The sequence below is a fragment of the Melanerpes formicivorus genome, unplaced genomic scaffold, assembly GCF_026170545.1.
Source record: "Melanerpes formicivorus ecotype bairdi unplaced genomic scaffold, bMelFor1.0.p_v2 SCAF_12, whole genome shotgun sequence".
NCBI classification, from domain to species: domain Eukaryota; kingdom Metazoa; phylum Chordata; class Aves; order Piciformes; family Picidae; genus Melanerpes; species Melanerpes formicivorus.
The window spans coordinates 8579981-8601363 of record NW_027142364.1 but is presented as its reverse complement, the minus strand read 5'-3'; the positions used below and the strand labels follow the sequence as shown (position 1 = coordinate 8601363).

The 21383-nt window shown below is 42.5% G+C and overlaps 1 protein-coding gene across 5 annotated transcripts in view; it reads right to left on the bottom strand.

Annotated features, from left to right (window-relative positions):
- The window catches only part of ABCC5 (ATP binding cassette subfamily C member 5), a 77429-nt gene extending 56345 nt beyond the window's left edge, over positions 1-21084 (bottom strand). For 3 of the 5 annotated variants that reach the window (XR_010988171.1, XM_068145173.1, XM_068145169.1), the window contains exons 1-5: positions 20998-21084; positions 19332-19506; positions 5720-5877; positions 5302-5457; positions 4422-4569 (exon numbers count right to left, since the gene is read on the bottom strand). Coding sequence is in view for 3 of the 5 variants with exons in the window: in XM_068145173.1 (XP_068001274.1) it covers positions 4422-4569; positions 5302-5457; positions 5720-5877; positions 19332-19460 (591 nt within the window). In the remaining 2 variants the exon portion in view is untranslated. Of the gene's footprint in view, positions 1-144; positions 4328-4421; positions 4570-5301; positions 5458-5719; positions 5878-19331; positions 19507-20678; positions 20978-20997 lie in introns of those variants that run through there. The other 2 variants (XM_068145168.1, XM_068145170.1) reach the window with 2 other exon arrangements.
- Positions 21085-21383: the final 299 nt, after the last annotated feature.

The window sequence follows — 21383 nt, the reverse complement described above, 5'->3', positions numbered from 1 at the left end:
GATATAGTCACTACGTCTGCACACATTAAGAGACATTCCTTTACGTGACATTAAGACCTTCTTTTTTTTCCCTCTCTATTATTATTATTACTTTATCTTTGGTTTGCTTCAAACGTGCTTATTTGATAAAAAGGAACAATGTACCTACAGTTGTAGAGGGGAAGAGTGAGAAGGACATTTGCAAAACATTCCTGGAAATAAACATCAGCAGTTTAATGGTAAAGAAAAAGAAAAGAAAAAACAAAAACCAAGCAAAAAGCACAAGGTACATGATACCACAAATCATTGGGGACAAGGGAAGGAAAAATAACCAATAAAGACCAAAAAAAAAAATTAACCATTTAATCCCTCCCAATGCCCTCCCCCTCCAAAAACATAAACACTTTACCTCAGGAATCACATTTCAAACATCACCTGCAGAAAGAGGACAGCCCCCAAAACCACCGATTCCCACCTCCAGCTCTTTGTGGTCCAACGGTACAGTGTAACATCATACAACTCACAGTCACCAGCAATATTAAATACTATCAACTGAGAAACAGGAGGCTTTTATTTGAAATAAGTGCCATCTGAAATGGTAACATCTCAAAAAAACCACACTGTACAACAAGTAGAGCATTGTATAAACATACAGTCTGCACATACAGCATGATGATCAACGGCTAATATCTAACAGCCAGTCTGAACCTCGGACATAAACTGGATTTGGAACTACAGACAAAATTATGAAGATACAGAACAGTATTTGTTCATGAAGTCCAAGAGAAGTCAAACTTGCAGGAGAGGGTTCTGAGGCTGCACAAATCCTGAAATCTGGTTTAGAAAGTATCTTACAGTAAGGCTTCACAGACAGCAAAATATTTCCTAGAGAGCTTTTCAGCAATTGGTGCTTTAAGATACTGGTGCTTTTGATATGCTAGTACAGAGCCCACAGCAAAAAGCAACCGAGGGAGGAAAAAAGTAATAATCTGAGACCAAAGAAAACACTTGAGCAGCTTTTCACATCATAGTCCGTTGAAGTCCTCTTGGCTAAACCAGGTTTTGCAAATAAGAGTTCTGCATAGTTTGAAGAGAGAGGGAAAAAAAAAACCAAAACCCCACTACTTCACTTCAGCAAGGGTATTGTCAGCTACAGCCCAGCACCAAATAACAGAGGGAAAAAAAAAATGGAGATCAAATTCGTCTTTCTGAGGAAAGTAATTCTGCATGTCAGAACCAAGGAAACATGCTGTAAATAATTTTGCTGGTTTTCACAGTTGTGAATTAAAGCCAGATGTCCATCAGGTTCTAGAATGGCCACTGAGAAAATTTACATACCAATCCCTGAACAAATGTCAGGAGCTCACATTCACAGATCTATGGCATTCCGACTTTCTCCTTACTCGGATTTAGTTCTACATCGACTCTGTGGACCACAACTGCATACAGTTGGTTTGCAGTTACTAAGGAGATTACTGACTTCTTTTTCCAGTATTCAATCCAACATATGCAACTGAGTCACTGCACAAGTGGGGTGAAAATTCCCCTTTTTCCTCACGAGCTGTAACTCAGCATGGTCGCAGACTGCAAGCATTTTCTCGCACACCACAGCATTGCTGAAAGTCTCCAAGAGAGGATGTATAAAGATAGCAGATGTTTCCTGGGGTCTCATTCCTCCCAAAACTTTTTAGTGCCGTTTTTCAGCATTATTTTATAGATTCAGCATCTCCAGTGATGAAATAGAGATCAGCTTACATTATATCCCCTTTTTTTAAATGTTTGTTTTGTTTTTGTGTTTTTTTCCAGAGGAAAGCAAAAAGGAAACAGCAGATTAAAGAATTTTGAAAAGGGAAGGGGGGGGAAAAAAAGTTACACAATTAATATTTACATCTGAACACACACAGTTTGAATTCAAACTACTTTAATAGGAATCCAGAATAAATGTATTTACACCAAAAAAAAGTAAGTTACAAAAACTACAACTCAAGCTAACGGGAGACAAAAACTCCTGTGACTATTACCCTAGTGGCTGGTACTAGCTGCTCAGCTCTCTTAAGCATTCCCATTGAATAAACATTACCTTACCTTTGCTCTTGGCGTTGGCTCTGCCCAGCAGGACTGTCTCATTCTGACGCAGAAAACAGCCATCCTGAAAATTCTAAAGAATAGCTTCTGTCACTGGTCCCACTGCAGCGCTGGCACTCCTGCTGCAGCCAGTGTGCAACAGCACAGGGCAGGCTGCAACTGGAGCCAACTGGGAAATTGGGAAACTTACCTCCAGCAGCTTACCACTCCCCCCTCCAATAACTGACCAAACTTGTCAAGCTGTGCTCCACTAAGATAGCAAGTTTCCCCATCTCCCAAAGAGGAAGAATAGCTCTGAACAGTTGCAAACATAGACACTGTTCAGAGGTGGAGTTAAACTGACCATGATCAGTGATAGCTAAAAAAAAACAAACCAACTACTTTGCTCCTCAACCCAAACTTGGAAAGTTTTGGTAGCTGACCAAATGGCAACAAATACGGCCTGGAGAATAAAAGTTTCTCACTCACCTATACTAGTACATTCTGATGGTTATTACAAGCAATCTGACACAGGCAGCTGCCTCACTAGGTTATAGGTTTCAATACTGTGCCAGATGCAGAATTTACCAAAATATTAAAAAAAAAGAAGGAAGACCCTTAAAGGATCTGGTATTTAAAAAAAACCAAACAGACAAAGCAGGTAGGAGGTCTGCAGCAGCACCTTTTCAGTTATAACCATCACAATGCCCATGAGCAAAGCCACAGCTGTTGGCTGGCATTTCAAGGTCACGGCTGTTCAATTAAAAATTTTGAGGCTTAACACAGTGTTTAACTCCATTTTTATTATTTCCACCAATACATGAGGTCAAGCCAAGTGCTTTTCCTGATCTCCCTTTTCACCTTCAGGTGACTGAAAGGGTGTGACAATACAAGAAAGCACTTCTGAGGAGACAGCATAGGCATATCTATGAAGCATGCCACTTCTAAAAACTGGGAGGAGGGATGGTAAAGACTTTTTTTTTTTTCATGCCAAATGATGGAATCAAAAGGGAATTGTTCCTTATTCAGATAAATGAATAAGGCTGCCTGTAAATGGGCAAGTGTCCACAGATAGTTTTAAATTATCCAAATCAAGCATCAATTGCAGCAGTAGCCCCTGGCCTAGTCAAATTGGTTTGTTTCATTCCTTCCCCTCCCACTTGTTCTCATTCAGCATTTCATCTGAGAAGTCAAAAATATTCACTACAGAAATTAGGGGCAACCCTGCTGCATGGTCTTTGCTAAAGATAAGAGCAGCTGCTAAAGCCCTGTAGTGAAACAATGACAGAAGCTCTTCTTGGGGAAAACTAGTGCTGTTAAAACCTTAATCATAATTTATTGTTAATCGTGGAAGTATGTTCATATATTTTATAATACAAGCTACCACAAATTATTATCAACAACACCACAGAAACATTTGCTGTTATTCATATGACATGGAACAAAACAAACTTCATAAAGGCTTGGAAAGCAGAACATCCTTTTGATAAGACATTTAAAAGCAGGAAAACATATGTAAGAGGCATGTCACCTAACAGTGCACCCAAGTGTACTTACCCAAGAAATGAACCTTCAGCTTACCAGCACACTGAAACGTGTACTACTAGCAGTAATACTGCTCCTACTCCTCAAGGGAAATGTGTAGAAAATAAATTTAGTAAAAATTTCAAATGTAAATCTGCACAGCACGTGCAACAAACAGGTGACAAAAAAAATGGTGTGAATGTCAAGTCTCACATGCTGTTATCTTCATTACCCATAGCAACAAACGGCAGCTGCTCCTAGAGGCAGTAAGGTTCTCTAACACCTCTACAGAAAACCTCTCTGACCGCTCTCTGTAGGATCAGTAAGACTATAGCCACAAACTTCTTCAGACCTGCTCACATTAGTTTTTAAGTAGTGATCCAATAAAATTGTTTCATTCCACTTCTTGAAGACTGTGCTACCAATGCCAACAATCTAAGATCAGCATTTTAGCAGACTGAGGGGTTTTTCCCAAGATAACTTTACAGAAAAGAAAAAAGAAAACAATTTTAAGACCACCTGCACATGAGAATCTTATGCAAAAAGACCACATACAAGTTAAGGAAGAGCTTTAAACTATACTCAAAACCAAAGACAAAAACCATGTGTGCATTTCCTCCAAGATACCTGAACTCCCCCTCCCTTCTCCAAGAACTTGCCTTGGCATTCAGCAACTGAGTCACCAGCTGTAGGAAATCTATCTCGGTTTATTGAATCAACTCTGCAATTTTGCCCCAAAATTTCTAGCTAGTCAGAAACATTTAAGTGATCCAGCAATGCAACCTTAACATTTTACAGTTGGCCATGAGATGGAGCCCTCTGGGGTTGTTAAAAAAAGGATGGCTATTACTTACTGGTCCACTAAAACCCGCGAGCTGCGTGATCATCAGACACACAATGGAAATTATGAGCCTGGTACGACAGAAAATCCACACAACCCTCCGGAGGGAAGCATCATCAGGACCATTTTCTTTCAGTTCTTCCTGCCACAATCTCTCCAGTCTGATAAAAACAGAAAACTCATATTATAGTTTTTTCATCATGACAAAAGGTACAATCTCAGAGGTACTTCCTTCCAAAAATTCCAAGCAATTACTAGCACAGGACAACAAAACTCAGTATAGATCAAGAGTAATAACTGCATGGTGCAGTCTATGAGGAGAAGAGAAATATCTGCATCTTGAAATAGGTATGTTGATTACTTCTACAGAAGACAGGGATGAAAGATGATGACTTTTGCTTTGCCTGGAGACTCTTTAGCAATCTTACCTAGGGAGTTGTCACAGTCTTTCCTTGCTGACCTGACAGAAGTGATGTGGAGTCAAAAATCTTGAGAAAGATTCCCATTAACCATAAAAGATTAGCCTGATCACAAGATCTGACCCATACTCAAATTACCTTTCTACTGCCAGCATTGCTTCTCATTATTTTAGCACAAGATTGTTTTTTGCAGTGCAGCCTTGAGAAAACTTTATTTTAATAACAATAGTTTACAGACATACAAAACTAGAAAAAGCAATTGTAAAATATTCCTGGAGACAGAATCCTCTCAGATGACTGAGATCAGCAAGAATACAGAAATGGTGCAGTAGTAGGAAGTGATCTATGAAGAATAAAACTACATCCCACTCTTCTGAGAAAGGCAAGGTGTGCTGCTCTCTAGGGCAATACTATATCATTGCCTGTGAACTAACAAACAAGGAGCCAAGAAAGTAAGGAACAAGATGTCCCTACCTTCTGCAATTGACATCTGAAGACTCATGCCTTGATAAAGACCATACATCATCCATAAGCAATTCCCCTTTCTTGTATGCTCTGTGGGCCAAAGGAGTGAGCCAGGAGAAGGTCATGCAGGAGAAAAGCCCAGCATTATCAACAGGGTGCTGGTGTCTAAAAGAAAGAAGAGTTTAACACACAAAAAAAAAAATCACAAACAAATGAAAAAGGAAACAGAATTGTAAATCCCTGAGAAAAACAAAGCCTCCCCTCACTGAAAGCACTTGGACTGCCCATGGCCAGTGCCAGTCATACATGTGCTAAACAAATTCTGATGTTCTCAGTACCAGTCAGCAGCCCTACAGCTGCAGTTCTGCTTTGTGACTGGATTAAAAAGCAAATGCTGTGACAGTTCTTTTGACACCTAAAAGCTTACTTGGAAGTAGTCCGTATGGGTTTCAGCGCGTTCAGGCCATGGTGGTATTTGCCCTTGTGATGCTCTTCATCCAGCATTCTCAGCTGGGAATGCACCGAGGTGTCCAGCGGCAGGCCCTCTGCCCGAGCAGCTGCTTCCAAGGCATCTTGGCATTCAATCTGCTTTCACAAGGAAGACAAGGAATTCAGACTTCAAAACTACGTTTAAAGCCCATCACACCTGACTGCAGCACCTTTACATCTTTTCTTTTTTTTCCTATAAATTATTGCACAACAGCATTGCCTATCATTTACATGTCTTAGAAGGCAAGCTTCAGCCTGGCAGCAAAGGCAGGGATGGCACACCTTCTAGACCTGCACTTGTAAAACAAATTAACACCAGGATTGCACTCGTGCATTCAAAGGACAAATAGACAGGCCTTGCATCCTGCTACAGGAAATATAATAGAGAAAGACTAAAAGACTACAAAAATCAAGTACCTATGCTATCAGTTTAGGAAATAGATGGCTGGCTTGTCTAGTGAAATTCAGACATACATTCACAACCTCTTAGGGCAATCTAGATATTCTTACCCACAGAAAACTCAAATTGTTTTCAGAATGTTACTGAAGTCCCTTCTTCAAAAATATCTTGGATTATAAAAACAAATATGCATTAAGCACAATCACACTTTTTTTAACCACACTTCCTGCTTTTTCTTTTTCCCTAAACAAAAGGGAACAAAGATGACTCCTATCAGTTCCCAGTCACACTTCTCAGTGACTCAGCAACTTTATCAACAACCACTGAAGAGGCAAGCCTTATCTCAGTGGAGTTTTTCCACAACCCTAGTGAAAGGCAACGCTAATCTAAGAGGAGAAAGGAAACAACAATGATATGGACTAGCAAAAGTACCACAGAGTTCAAATAGATCATTTTATCAAAGGCTAGATATGGCAAAACTATCTGAGGAGAGGAGTTTGTTATCTATACACACAGAGGGTTTACTGCTGGTTGTGTTAATTTAACGGAACATTTACCGCAATGCTGCTACCCATTTGCACTTTTTTCAATGGAGCTACTTTATGGGGGGGAAATCAGTTTTGAGGTAAAAATCTTCCTGGCTGTCTCACAGAGATATTCTGTTTACCTTATTAGAGCAACAGGTTTTATTTCTTTGAAAACAGCACCTGTAAGTGCCTTTCACCCTCCTAAAACCACAGCATCTGCAAAGCACTAAATGCACACTGACACCAAGATAATTCCTAGCTTTGCATCACATTTTTTGCCAGGAATGCCACCACTTGTCACAGACTTCCTCTGTCCTACATTAACATGCAAGCATGTGGCACATTACGACATCTAGCTTCCACTGATGTGAAGGGCAAGAACAGGAAAGTGGTAATAGTGTAAACATGCCCTTCATCTGTTTCACTCAAGTACTCAAACAGTGTCTAAGAATGTTGTCAATCACCCATGGGCCTCATTTCAAAAACTGATGCACTAAACCTCAAGTTATGATTACAAAAAGATGACAACAAAGTAATAAGAAAGCAAATTAATGTTACAACATTATGACACATGGAGTGAGTCAAAACCATGCAACACTCAAGACCTGAATTGAAAGACTTCCCATTTAATTTATATTCAATTTCTGATGTGATAAGTGCAACCCTGCCTTACTAAACTTCCCCAAAGCAGCACTAATAAAGGACCTGCAAAGATGTCTCAGAGGACTCAGTCAGCAAATGTTCTGCACCACTGCTTTTCTGGTTGCAGCAGAGGAATTCATAGCTACTTTGCTACATTACCCTTTTTAAGAGCCCCAGGCAGATCTGCCCAAACACGCGGTTGCTGATAACATGCTCATTTGCAAGTGAGGCCACAGGCTATAGGTAGAGTCTTGGTTTTTCTGAGCACACAAGACGTTCCCATGAGCTTAAAAACAACATGAAAAAGAAAAAAGGTCTTTCAAAAATCAAAGCTGCTGTATTTGTCAGGATGAAAGAAGTCTGAAGTAAGTTCTTCACCACTTACAAACAAGAAGAGCTGTTCAATAAGAAAGCACAACTGCAGGACAGTGTATTTTTAGGGAATCCAAAAATAATGCTCTTAAACTCTCACTGTGGAAAAACAGCTGAACTCTCCAGAGGTCTGCTCAACAGAATTCTCTCACAGGTGGAAAAGATGCATTGATAAAAGATCAGGATACCATCTTTGAATGGCCTTTGCATGTGTGGCCAGCAGGAGCCCATTCTGCCCCTGTACACTGCACTGGTTAGGCCACACCTCGAGTACTGTGTCCAGTTCTGGGCCCCTCAGTTTAGGAAGGATGTTGACTTGCTGGAACGAGTTCAGAGAAGGGCAACAAAGTTGGTGAGAAGTTTGGAACACAAGCCCTATGAGGAGAGGCTGATGGAGCTGGGGTTGCTTAGCCTGGAGAAGAAGAGGCTCAAGGGAGACACTATTGCTCTCTACAACTACCTTAAGGGAGGTTGTAGACAGGTGGAGTCTCTTCTCCCAGGCAACCAGCACCAGAACAAGAGGACACAGTCTCAAGCAACACCATGAGAGGTTTAGGCTGGATGTTAGGAAGAAATTCTTCATAGAGAGAGTGATTGCCCATTGGAATGGGATGCCCAGGGAGGTGCTGGAGTTGCCATCACTGGAGGTGTTTAGGAAGAGACTGGATGGGGTGCTTGGTGCCATGGTTTAGTTGATTAGATGGTGTTGGATGATGGGTTGGATGTGATGATCTTGAAGGTCACTTACAACCTGGTTTATTCTATTCTATGATGCACTTCTAGAGAGCACAAGGTTGGACTAGATGATCCTTGAGGTCCCTTCCAACCTCATATTCTTGGGGGGGAGGAAGGTACACAAACAAGCAAAACCCCAACATGATTCATTTAGGTTTCCTGTTATTTTTTCAGATGTTCATCAACTGAAGACATCCTGATTGCCTGCAGGCGGAGTTTTCTTGGAAACCAAAACCCTGAAGAAGTCATTAGCAGTGTGACTTAACAGGCTCCAGCACTGCTCTTGAAATAAATGTCTAATAAATCATAGCTGCACTATAAATCAGGCAGCACTTTTTTTAATTCAGCAACATTAATATACCAATACAAGCAATGAACCAGGTGGTACAACACGGTGCTGACAACTAGAAAGAAATGCTCACAGAAACAACACAAGTCTAAATGAGATATTGCTAACTAGAGCAGGGGGAAATCATTCAGACATTCCTTGAAATACAGCAGCTCATTACTCAGCATCAAAAAAAAAACCCACCAGAAGACAATGAAGAATTCATACAAAAGAAATAATACAGCAGGAAACATTACCATATCACTTAAAGGAGTTTGCCTCCCTTTTGAACACCAGAGCCAGTCCCCTGTCACTTCAGTTCATAAAGGGTATTACACTCAAAATTACTTCCCACAAGCAAAGGGAATAGCTGGGATTGGAAGAGCTTTCACACAAGCATAAATTTAGGACTTTCCAGGTGGATAGAAGAGGGGAATAAAGGACAAGGTATTGAGAAGTCCACAAAGTCATGAACGGCATGAAGAAAATAACTAGGGAATGATGAGCAATCACTCCTAAAACAAAAGGACTGGAAACACTGTGACATTAATGTTTTTCACATAAGGAACACTTAAATTCAGAATTCTGTCATAGGATGCTGTGAAGTTCCAATGCATAAAATAGAATTAAACTTACACAGGGTAAGCATCACAACTTACTGAACGCATGACAAGGTGTAATCATTTGTTCAGCATCTTAACAATAGAGAATTTCCAAAGCAGTTTCTGAAGTCACAAGCAGCTCCTAACAGAGGGTAATGGTTCTGCACTCTATTTTTTGAAGCTGTGGCTGGCACACCTGGGTACAGGCTGATGTGATTCAATAGGCAACTCGGGAAATTAACAGATGAAGAAAAACTTTTAAATCTTGAGGGCAATCCCAGAAAGCATGGAGTGTACTGAGGAAGTGTGATCATCTGCATGGTCTTGTCTTGGTCTTTTACCTCCATATCCAGCTCACAGACAGGCAGAGAAAGAGAAGCATGGCTGCTGGTGCTGCTGCCTCAGAGCACACCTGTCCCCCACCCCTACTTTCTGCAATTTGAGTGTCACAAAACCCTACCAGCACCTGTCATGACCTGCTTGTCCAATAGATTGGTCCTGGCAAGGGTAGGCACAAAGTAATGAGAGAGCCAGAAATATGACACTGATGGCTCAAGATACATCATGACAAAGTCAGGGTGAGGTGAGAAAAGTGCAAGTACCAAATTCACATGTGACATACCTAGGACCCACAAGAAGGCCACAAGCAAAGTTTAGGAGCAAAGTTACAAAGCTGTCAAATGCACATTATGTCAGAGGTAGACAAGACAGAAACCCTGTAAGTAGTAAGAGGGGCATCAGGAACACTACTCAAAGGTAAATTCAGATATATGGAACAGGAGACTTCTGAAATCCTGCTAAGCAGTCAGCATGGGCTTTGAGGATAGCAAGGAGGTGAAGAGAAAGGAGACAGCTGTGTTGTGTTGGAAGAAAACAAAGCAAACAGTGAGATCCTAGCCTTTCACACAGGCAATCTCACCTTGAATAGGGAAAGTAGCAATTTATTGGTTTGACAACTGTAACATCAGATAATAGCAAACCCAGACAAGCCTGGAGGATAAAACAAACCAGATTTTTTCCGTCCTTTACTCATCTTGCAGAGAAAGTGTACACAGTCAGCATACAATCCCAAGCCCCACCCACCTCTTCATAACATTGAGCATCTTCCAGGAGTCATCTTCACAAGGGAAGAAGCTGCATCTCTTCTAGTCTTGCTGCTGCCTCACAGGAAACTAGAGCAGTCATAAAGGCTTCTTTTATTAATCCTTGCAGGTAATACAGAACACAAAAGCTACTGTAGCTGATTTATTATTACATGAAGTTTAAATTGGTTTAAGTAGTGAGGAATACTGAGCTGGCAATGCTGCAGAACAGGCACTCCCACCTCTTCCATTTAGAGGGCAGAGCTCAGCAGGCTCCCTCCTTTGTTCAAATCCCCAGTAAGGAGAGGTAAGTGAGAAACCAGCAGACCAGCACAATAGAGCTCAGGACTAGATGGGCATATGGGGAGAATAATTTTTCATCTATATAACCACTACTTCTGCTCAGTGCTCTAAGAATGCTTCTCCACATTAACTCTGGGATGAACAGGAATTATAAAATGTTTAAGAGCATTTAATGAAAGGACTGGTGTTACAAAACAAGGTTAGTCACTAGTTTATATGGGGTGGGAAAGAACAGGATCAGCTGTTCCCATTTGATTCATTACTAACCCCAAATGCAGCAAGAGTCTAAGAAGAGATACTCTGAAGCTGTGATCACATTTTTCTTCCCAGAAATTCCTGAGTCTTTCCAAGCATAAACACATCTGAAAGTAGCTAGGGGTTTGACACACTGCTTTTGCAGGTAGCACAGGGAACCACTACAGCACTGATGTCCAGACTTCTGTAAATCAAACCCAAGAGCATCTAAAAATGAAGTAGGTTTGCAGGTCCAAATGTTGCTGAATCTGTTGTTGCTTGGTGAGGCAGCAAGTGCTCTATGAGTTTTATATTCCATTAAGGCAATTTTTCTCTTCTTTCACTGGCTTTCATGCTGTACACAGTCTACAAAAGTATTAACAGGAGGATCTGCAGTATTAGGCTACAGTATTTTGTAGCTAGAATGCTTTCTAATACCCTGCCTCATTAGAATATCATCCTATTAAAAACTAGTTTGGAGAGATTCAACAGCTTGGTCCAGTCATTCACTCTAACACTGTTACATGCAATTTCATTACACATGACCTCTGTAGTTCTTCTGGACTAGGATTAAGCAGAACTTGTATTACCATTTGTGTCACGGTTTCAAAGCTAGCCTGAGTTTATGTATCCTCAGATTAGAGCAGAAGTCTCCTGGTAGTGCTTGGTAGTGTTCATTTTGGGATTCTGCAGCAGTAGCTGCTGTGTATGCATCCAATTAGCTGTGCACCTGCTTTGGCTGCTGGTATACATGAATCCAAGTTTTTTGTTTCACATTAAAACTAGTATTCATGATCTTGTACTCAAATGGTCTAGACTTCATTCAGAGTTGAGGTTATACACTGATCATCCAGCACTGGAGCTGTGTAGTTCACACATGCTGCCAGGACAGTAACAGCAGACTCCTGTGGAACTGGAAATAACCAGTAGTCTTAACTGTAAGTTGCCCTTCAGAATGAGTACCCTGCATGTGCTCTGACCATAAATCTAAGAAACTAACTCTTCACTAAGCAGCATACTATCAGAGGACAGGCTGAGGATCTATCCTCTGGCTCACTCAGGTAAGCTCTTCTGTTCTGAATCACATGCAGGCAGGCAGACATCCATATGCTGGAGGTGTTGTTCTAGTAACATCCTTTAATCAGTACATGCCTAAGTAGATCACAGTAGAAGCTGCACAGGTCAGTTTAGTTCAACACCAGGAGTGCCCAGGGAATCTTTAAACTCCCAACTTCTGTGGAGTGGGACCACCAGCAAATGACAGCAGAAGCCTTCACAACACGTTATTTACTTAACTTAGTACAACAGCCTTTTGTTCAACTTGCCTTCTGATACCAACACATGCTTCCAAAAGCAAGAGGCACACCACTCTACTGGCAAATGAACTAGTAAATGTAAAATAAACACCTCAGGACTTCAAGCATGTTGACTTTGAAATACTGTAAGCTTAGTCCCCAAAAAGGACTGAAATACAGATTGTTTGTGGGACAGCCTCTGCACAGCCTTCAGCTCAGATCACAACTGACTATTCCTTAACACTAGGATAGGAATGCTCTAAAACATTATCAATATCCCTGTGTCAATGTATCACAATTCCCTGCATGTAAACTGACTTTTGATCCATCCCCAGTGAAGTTCTCCAGTAGTTTAAACACATCCATTAAATCCTCCTGGCAACTCTGACTGTACACTGATTTTCTGAGACAGCCATGTCTCCAACACTACTATGGAACAGATACTGCAAGCTTCCCTTCACTGATAGTTAATCTGCTCTGAACCCACTTTTTGTCATGAGCTGGCTGACTTACAAATCCATTCTGAACAAAGGAACAGCAACCAACAGTAATCAAAGACAATACTGGCAAAGGGCCAGACCTGAGGTTTTATCATGTGGCTAAGACTTAGACAAAGGATGGTTAGTGCACCAAAGAAGACAGCTGGCTGTAAATGGAATCTGTGAATTAGCCAGAACACCAGTGCTCCTCTAGACAATGTCTCAGCCAAGTAATGAATTTTGCCTTCAGAAATTCATTGCTCTGAAACAAATACCCCAGCCCCTCAATTTTATAGATTATCACAGTATGTTCCTATATACCATACTGCACTTGCCCAGACAGTGCACAAGTTGTATCAGCTGTAGAATGCATCACGCTTGCTTCTTAGGACAGTGTACACCACAGGCTGCTAAGACTTTAGCCGTGAAGGCAGTAAGGCTGAGCAGCATTTCTTACAGGGACCATCCTCAGAACTAGTCATCAAGTTACAGATTCCCTTCTACTTCAGCTGCTCAGCTACAGCACCAGACTTTCAGCCTTTGGGAATGCTGTCACCGGTGTTGTAACACATCTGATGCACTGCCCCTTCATTTAGGAGAAACTGGTTCCCTCTTCACCGGTGGCCTGACACTGCAGCAGTTAGTTCACAGTAGGGAAAGGACACAAAGCAGGATCCATTGAGGAGCATGCCTTACCTAAGTCTTCTATAATGCTTCCAAAGATCACAACTTTTTTTTCTACTTTGTCATTTGACTTCTACAATGAAGTTTAATAATGTTAGGTTCTGATTTGTTCCTAAGTCTCGGGAAATAAGTATCCCCTTACAGTCTGACTCTGCAGCAGCATACACAAATGCACTACACTGCAAGAGCTGAAATTCTAACTCTACATTTAAATTATACCTCTGAGTACCTCCTCACATTAGCTATGATCTGAGAAAACAAGGTATCCAAGACTGCACTTGTGTGGTCTTCAGACAAGAGATCCTCAAGCTTCTAAGTGTAGTCAAACAGAGCATGATGGCAGCAGTTAAGTTTCAGAAATATGCACAGATTTCCTCCACTCTTGCACATCTCCAAGCACAGCCAAACAGCCATTTGATGCTCAGCTGGCTGCCAATTAAAATTAATTCAGCACTTTGTCATTTATCTTGATGCAGTAGTCAACTGCAGTTTCAGCTCATGCAGCAAGCACTGGCATCAGCTCAAACTACTGCAGCCTCTAACTGTAATCTGAGCCAGCCATAGAGCAATATATCTTTGTGTAGAGACCGATTCAGAACACCTACAGCTCTTAAGAGCCAGCTCAGGCTCTGATTCCTGAAGTTCTGTTTGTGAAAATACAGAATCTTCTGGAAAAATGTAGAGACATACAGCACCTGCAGCTACATCTGAAAACTTAAAGTTAAGCTGTCTAGAGAAGGTCTGATCAGACCATGAAGAGCCAAGCAGTATACTAGTACCCAGGCTTATATTCACATCCCTATTTTTGACCATTTTGCTCAGCACACTTGGTTCAGATACTTCAGATACTCCAGAGATGGTGAGAGGCAAAGTTGATCTGACTACTGGACAGTCAGACAGTGATAAACCACTTCAAAGCTATCAGTGCTTGAAGGATTTACATCAGCTCCAACAAATTCAGATCATATTCTCTGTGGTCTTTGATAAAAGTTGTCAGAGACAAACCTGAAAAATGAAAGATCAAGGTAAGAACAGGAGTATTAGTAGGGCTAACATTTTCTTCCTGCAAGGCAATCTCTACAGTACCACACCACAGTGTCTTCAAATGCAGCAATTTGTACTTGAGGCTTACCATAGATGGTACAGATGCAGTCATTTGTGCTTCAGCAGCAAGAACCTAATCCTGAACACTACACTCCAGTCAGAACCAATTACAGCCTGGAGTACATTTTGAAAATTAGTTCCCTAGCATTGTTAACTTAGGGACTCAAATTCCAAGAATTTTGTTCTCAGAGAGCATGGTGTGTATCATCAGAACAAGCTGCTTCTACATACTCCTCTGTTGTTGGAAATATAATGGAGTAGGGGAGCAAAACACTCGCTTGCCTGCTGTTCCATCAAATAAACATGAAGCCTACACTTGAGAAGAGCCTGTTCCCAAACCACTCCGAGAACAAATTATTCCTGTTCATGTCCTTTTACAATATATTTCATGGACACAATGAGATCTGCCCTCCTCCTCAGGACACACTGCTTTCAGGAGGAAAAACTAGACCATTATTCCAGACAACTTGTAGGGCACACAGGCATACTGAGAACTAAGCATTCCAAAGGCCTAAGTATAAATCAGTATTTCAAAACATCCCTTCATTCTTTTTTCCCCCCCACTGCTAAAGAAACAGCTTCTAGCAAATGAAGAGCACTTACAGTGCTAGGCAGCAAGTGCACCCACAGGTTATCTTCATTCAGAAGAGCCATGCCCCCACATACTGTAAGTCAAATTAGCACAATATTATGCATTGGGAACATACAGTTAAACACCCTGTTTTGCAAGCTACATGAAAGTCCCCAAAGACTTAAAAATCAATTGTTATAAAGAAAACACTGCAGGAACTCATGAGGTGAATACAGGCATTCAAAAGCTGAATAAAAATTGTTTCTTGAATTCTATTCCCAGAGCACCTATTTCAGAGGTCCACATTTCTATAGTAACATTCCCATTAAGAAGCTGGAAATGTTGGATTAGACCTACTTATACCACAGCATGATTTCAATTATGATTCCAGGAAGCCCATTTGAAAGGCTCCTGTCTTTCAAAGAAGTGACTCTCTCAGGCTGTGACCAAACAGTATTTGAGGTTCTAAGGAAAGAATTGCAAGTTCCCATTATCCTGAGCATCCATTACCCACATCCTTTCAGCAGGATGTGAATACCAGTTATGGAGGTTTCAGGGCAGAAAGGGCAAAGTTAAATGCAACCTTTATGCAAGACAAATAGAGGTATGCACAAAAAGGCTATGGGACTTCGGCTCAGTAGTGAAACAGGTCTTTCACCTATTAAGATCTTAATCAGGGAATCAACTGGCCTTGTCCATTTCTAGGTAAGAAGGATGCAGCAATACAGGCAACAGGAAAACCAATGAGATGCTATTGATTAGTCAGATGTACCTGTAGGCCTGTCTGAAGTGGTAGTCATCACTTGCTATTAACCAGAGAGCTTCAACTACCAGAAGCAGCATGTTCTTGTATCCTCCCATCAGGGAGAGCTACACAATTCCACCCTGGCTCTACAAGGCATGAGATACCTATGCAACATGTTAGCAAGAAGCCATGCAGTGTACTTCTGCTGTGAGAGTCCCAAACCTGCATTCCACAATGATCATGGTGAAATAACAGCCTTAATCTGCTTGCAGTTTGTTAATTGCAATCCAGGTGGTGCTTGCAGCTTTGCCATTTTCTAGTCAAGATAGTTCAAATCCTGAGTTTGGCTCTCTACAAGGAGTTTGAGTCCAAGTCTCTGCTGATGGCACATTGGACTTGTTTTCTGTAATAGAGTTCCATTACAGCTTAGCCCCTCTACCTGAACTGCTGCAGTCCTACCTTTCATCATATTGGTGCTTCACTGTATTCTGTCACCAACTGTGCCAACAGAATCATAGAATTGTCAGGGTCGGAAGGGACTTCAAGGATCATCTAGTTCCAACCCCTCTGTCACGGGCAGGGACATCTCACACTAGATCAGGTTGCTCAGAGCCATGAACCAACACGCAGCAAATAAGCCACCCTGGGCATCTGACTCAATTCCAGGTTGGATAAATGACAAAGCAGCAAAGGACACGGGATCTTCTTCTGAAACACCTCATAGGCAAGCTAAAGCTCCTACAGTCAAGCACTTCCTCTGCCTGTAACAAAGCAGCCAAAGCTCAGTCTTATGAAAGAAGTCTTTGCTTATCCCTGATACTAACTGTATAGAGCATCACAGCAAGTGGTAAGGCCAAGAATGCTGAAGCCAGAGCTTGTTCCAGTTGGAAAAGAAACAGCTCAGTAAAAACAAACAGGTAACTTAGATAAGGTGTTATGAATACAGCTCTTTTTATTTAATCTCAGTATTTTGCAAGTAAGCAGGATTTAATCACACTAACATGCAATAACAAATTCAGAGCTGTTTGTGGGTTTGGATTGCATACATTCAAGCTACAAGGCTAGCAGAATAAAGGGTACCAACGTTTGAGCCAGAAATTGACTCAACCCTGGCACACCAAACAAGATAATGAGCAAGCAACCTGTCAGAACTAGATGATTTCATTAGTAAATCTGCTTCATTCCTCTGCTCAAAAACCCAAAAGCAATCAAACAAAGTTCTAGTTAAGAATTAGCGTAAGCAATTTCCTTGCATCAGTGATCACAAGTTTTACAGAATCCCTGTTTTGCAATCAGTTATCTGGATCTACTGCCCTGCGGGCAGCAAGTCAAATGGCAGAGGTAGAAAGGTAAACAAGCTTAGAGAAATAGAGTTAAGTTGACCTGACGCTGCCTTGAAGTTCGGGATTTTAATGCCACACTGCATGGGCATGCAGGACTTGGGATGAGCAGAAGAGTGAAAAGTAAAATCCATGGATTAAGAACAATCAACTAAAATGTTATAATAGTAAGAATAAAAATGAAGATAAAAAGAGTGAAATAAACCCCAAGAAAGACAAGTGATGCACAGTGCAACTGCTCACCATCCACTGACCAATGCTCAGCCAGTCCCTGACCAGCAATCCAGCCCCCCAGCCAGCTCCTCCCACTTTATATACAGGGGTTGACATTATACAGTATGGAATATTCCTTTGGCCAGTTTGAGTCAGCTGTCCTGGCTGTGACCCCTCCCAACTTCTTGTGCCCCTCCAGCCTTCAGCTTCTCATGCCCTGCCAGTGAGAAAAGTCCTTGACTTAGTATTAACCACAACTAAAAACACCAGATTGTTATCTACAGTATTCTCACACTGAACCCAAAACAGCACTGCATCAGCTACATTAACTCTATTGCAGTCAAAACCAGGACAGAGGTAAAGCAAGGATTTTGTCCTGAAACATTCAACCAAGCATCAACATGATTAGATGACGCAGACCAACGGGCAGAGATAACACACTGTGATTGCTGCTTAACTCCACTGCCACTGGCCAGGGAACAGAGCTGCCCACCAATGGCATCACTGTCGTCACCACTAATGTGACAGAGCAGATTTGCTGCTGGATGGTCTATAGTGGCTGGCAAACCCATGATATCAACATAATAAATGCTATTAAGAAGCTGTGCTGCAACTCCAGAGGGCTCTCAGTTCTGCATTGGTGCCTGCTCTAATGGAATCAAACACTCTACCTTCCTCCAAACACTGTCAGCAATAGTCTGCTGAGTCATAGAGCCTGTAGGGACACAAGAGCTGCAGGGCCTGCAAGTACAAACTGCACTCTGCCTGCTGCAGAGCAGATCACTCCAGTCTCAAACACCAGCAGCGCAGCCCTGTCAGCCCACAAAAAACACCTGGCAAAATGTTTTACCCTCCAAGTGAAGCAAGGTGAGCCTTAACTGAAGGACACAGTATCTCTGTGTCCAACATAACACAGCAAAATAGGGCTCTTTAAAATGTCTTCACAATCCTTCCACACAAATATCACAGGTTCCCCTATTTCCAACCCACTCAAACGTTTTCCCATAATCAATCTATACAGAATATGCAGCAACGCATTTGCAAGTACCTGTCACAGCAGAAATCAGACACTGGGAGTCTTAATTTTCTTTGGCTTCACAAAGTTCTACATTAGTATTTCGGGAAGGTTAAGAATAGGACATGCAAGAAAACATTTCAGTTCTAGCAATCAGAGTAACCAGTGTTTTTATTTTTTTCAGCTGGTACAGGTTGTTAGTTTCAGACCAGTTCTTGCCCCAGTGTGGGGGTTTTCCATTTATTTTCAGTGAGCACAGCCTCTAGAAAACAGAAGCTCAGAAGAGTGACATGAAAGCTCTAAGTTAGTGGTTGCTTCAAGACCTAGCTCTCAAGTTAAGCTAGAATTAAGAGAGCATCTCACTAAGTTAAATACACAGGTACACAAGAAACCATATTCAATACAGATTTCTTTCATCTAAGGGAAAAAGTAAAAGTCTAGTAGGATGGACATCAGCTTTAGAAAAATTCATCCTTGAGGAAAACATGGCATGATTAAGATTTTATTCTGTTGCCAGCGCTGAATGGTACATGATCTGTGCTGAGCTCTTCACTGCTCTTACTTAGTGGTAATGATTCTCTGAACTACAAAAGCTTACAACATTTTCTAGATTCACAGCAAGATCTGAACACTGGAACACGGTGTTCCTTTCAGATGTTAATAAAGTCACATTTACAAGTGAAAACGCTTAATGAGCAAGCAGACTTGTCATTAAGATAGCTACAGTACCCTTTGGAATGACCTCTTCCACGCAGAAGGGAGCATTCACTATTGACCTTCAATGCAGTGAAGCTATACAGAGCTGGCACAGCAAAAAGGCTACTGCATATAATTTAGTGACTCTATACCGCAAAACAAACAATGGAAAATTAAACAGACCTTATGTTTGGCATGCTGAAATCGTGACCCTTCCTGCTCTTCATGCTGCACCGAGTTGGCCCTCTCCCTCACACTTCTATACCCAGGACTTGGTATAATGTATTCTTTTCCTATGTCGATGTCTTTCATCTTCTGTAAACGCCAGGGTTTAGGTGTTTATTTTCACCTCAAATACCTGAAAAATAATTAGATTTAATTTCATTATATGCTGTGCTCAACAACAGTTACTTTCAGTCATCTATTTTTAATTTTTTTATTAAAAAAAAAATCAGAAAGCAATTATAACCGTTTTGTTACAACAGGAATGTGGCTTTGGAAAGCCAGACAAGACTAACTCCTCCTGAACTAGTTTAAACATGCCCTGAGGTAACCAAACAGTACAGGGATTCTCAATGCACTGGAGTACTGTCATACTTCCTCCCTTAGAACTCTGAAATAAAATACAATTATGCAATCTGACAGATTAAAGTAATAACTACAGTGTTTAGTTGAACCTTTGAGAAACTTGACTTGGAAGATCAAATCCTTGACATCTTTTGGTAGTGTCTGAAGTTGAACATACCTAGCAACTTAGCAGTAAAAAACTTTTGCAAAACTGATTTCTCTAGAGATACCACATAATAAAATCAGTCATTCCACACATGCTCTAGACAAAAACATCTTCCTTCCCTATAGCACTATTCACTTACTCCCCGGGCTTGAGCCTATGGAATGTATGAACACGCACAGGAAAGAGTCACACCTTCAGTGTTGCAGGTTCTTCCTCAGCCTATCAAACTACACTGTAAGGTCAAAATGAGAAACAGTCCCAGAAAGGGAGGGGTGGGGGGGGGGAATCACCTCCCAGTGCAAGACTTTGTTTTGTAACTGCTTTATTGCATTCCGTCACTTGTCTTAACCTAATGCGATGGAAGAAGCCCAATCAAGTGACATTAGTTAGAGTCTGCATCAGGTTTGGCTCGGTGCGCCGGGCTGCCGCCTCTCCGCGGCTGCGGAAATCTCCTCTTCCTCCCCTCCTCCGGCGGCACAAGTCACTTCCAGCGCAGCCTCCCATCTGCCTTCCAGCAACCAGTCCCGGTCACCGGCCGCCCCCCACTCTAAACGGCCCAGCGCTTATCCCTCCCCGCCTCGCAGCCCAGAGCCGTATGAGTGAGAGCCGTGCGAGGATGCTGCAGAGCGGCAGCAGGTCCCGGGCCTGCTGCACCCTTGCGGCTCTCCATTCCTCCAGCACCGGGGAGGCAAACCGGCCTCCCCTACTCTGACACCCCCGAGCAACTTGGGGGGAGAGAAAGGAGGAAGAGAAGAAGGGGAGAGAAGAGAGAGAGGTAGAGTCCCTCCCTCCCTCACCTCATCTCCCCCGCCTCCCCATGTCTCCGCCGCACCAGCGTAAACAAGAGAGGCCCTCCCCGCCCAGGAACAGATCCTGCCACTCCATGCAGGATGAGCGGAACAACGACAGCAACGAGCTCCCGGCAGGGAAGGACACAGAGCAGCCCTCTTCACTGGCAGATGAGGAAGAGAGACAACGTCTAACTGGCATCCTCAGAGAAATAGGAGAGCCAAGCCGCCTCCTCAGCCGCCAACCAGACCCCTCACCCACGCAACGGCTCACTTCCCATTCCCAGCCCAACAGTCGCCCGGTAGCGGGTGGGGCAACCCTGCTCACCTCCACCCGGTGACTGCCCCTGCTGCGGCTTCTTCACTAAGCGGCCGCTAACCCAAACAACATCCCTTATAGCGGTTCCGGCGGGCCCAGGGCGCCTGCGTGGATGGAGGGCGGGGCTGTGCCTGCCGGTCCCGCGCGATGCTCCGCGGGAAGTGTAGTCCGCGACCGCGAGCCCAACGCCCGCTCCTCATCACAGTAAGAACTACATTTCCCAGAGGGCCCTGCGCGGCGGTGCAATCTTGGCCACGCCCTCTCAGCCCCGCCCAGCCCCTTATATTTGCTCCTGCGCAGCGGGGGCTCTGGAATATTCCGTGCGGGCTGCGGCGGGACGGCGCTTTTGCGTGCTGTGCCTCTTACAAAGGGCTGTAAATATCTTTAGCAACACT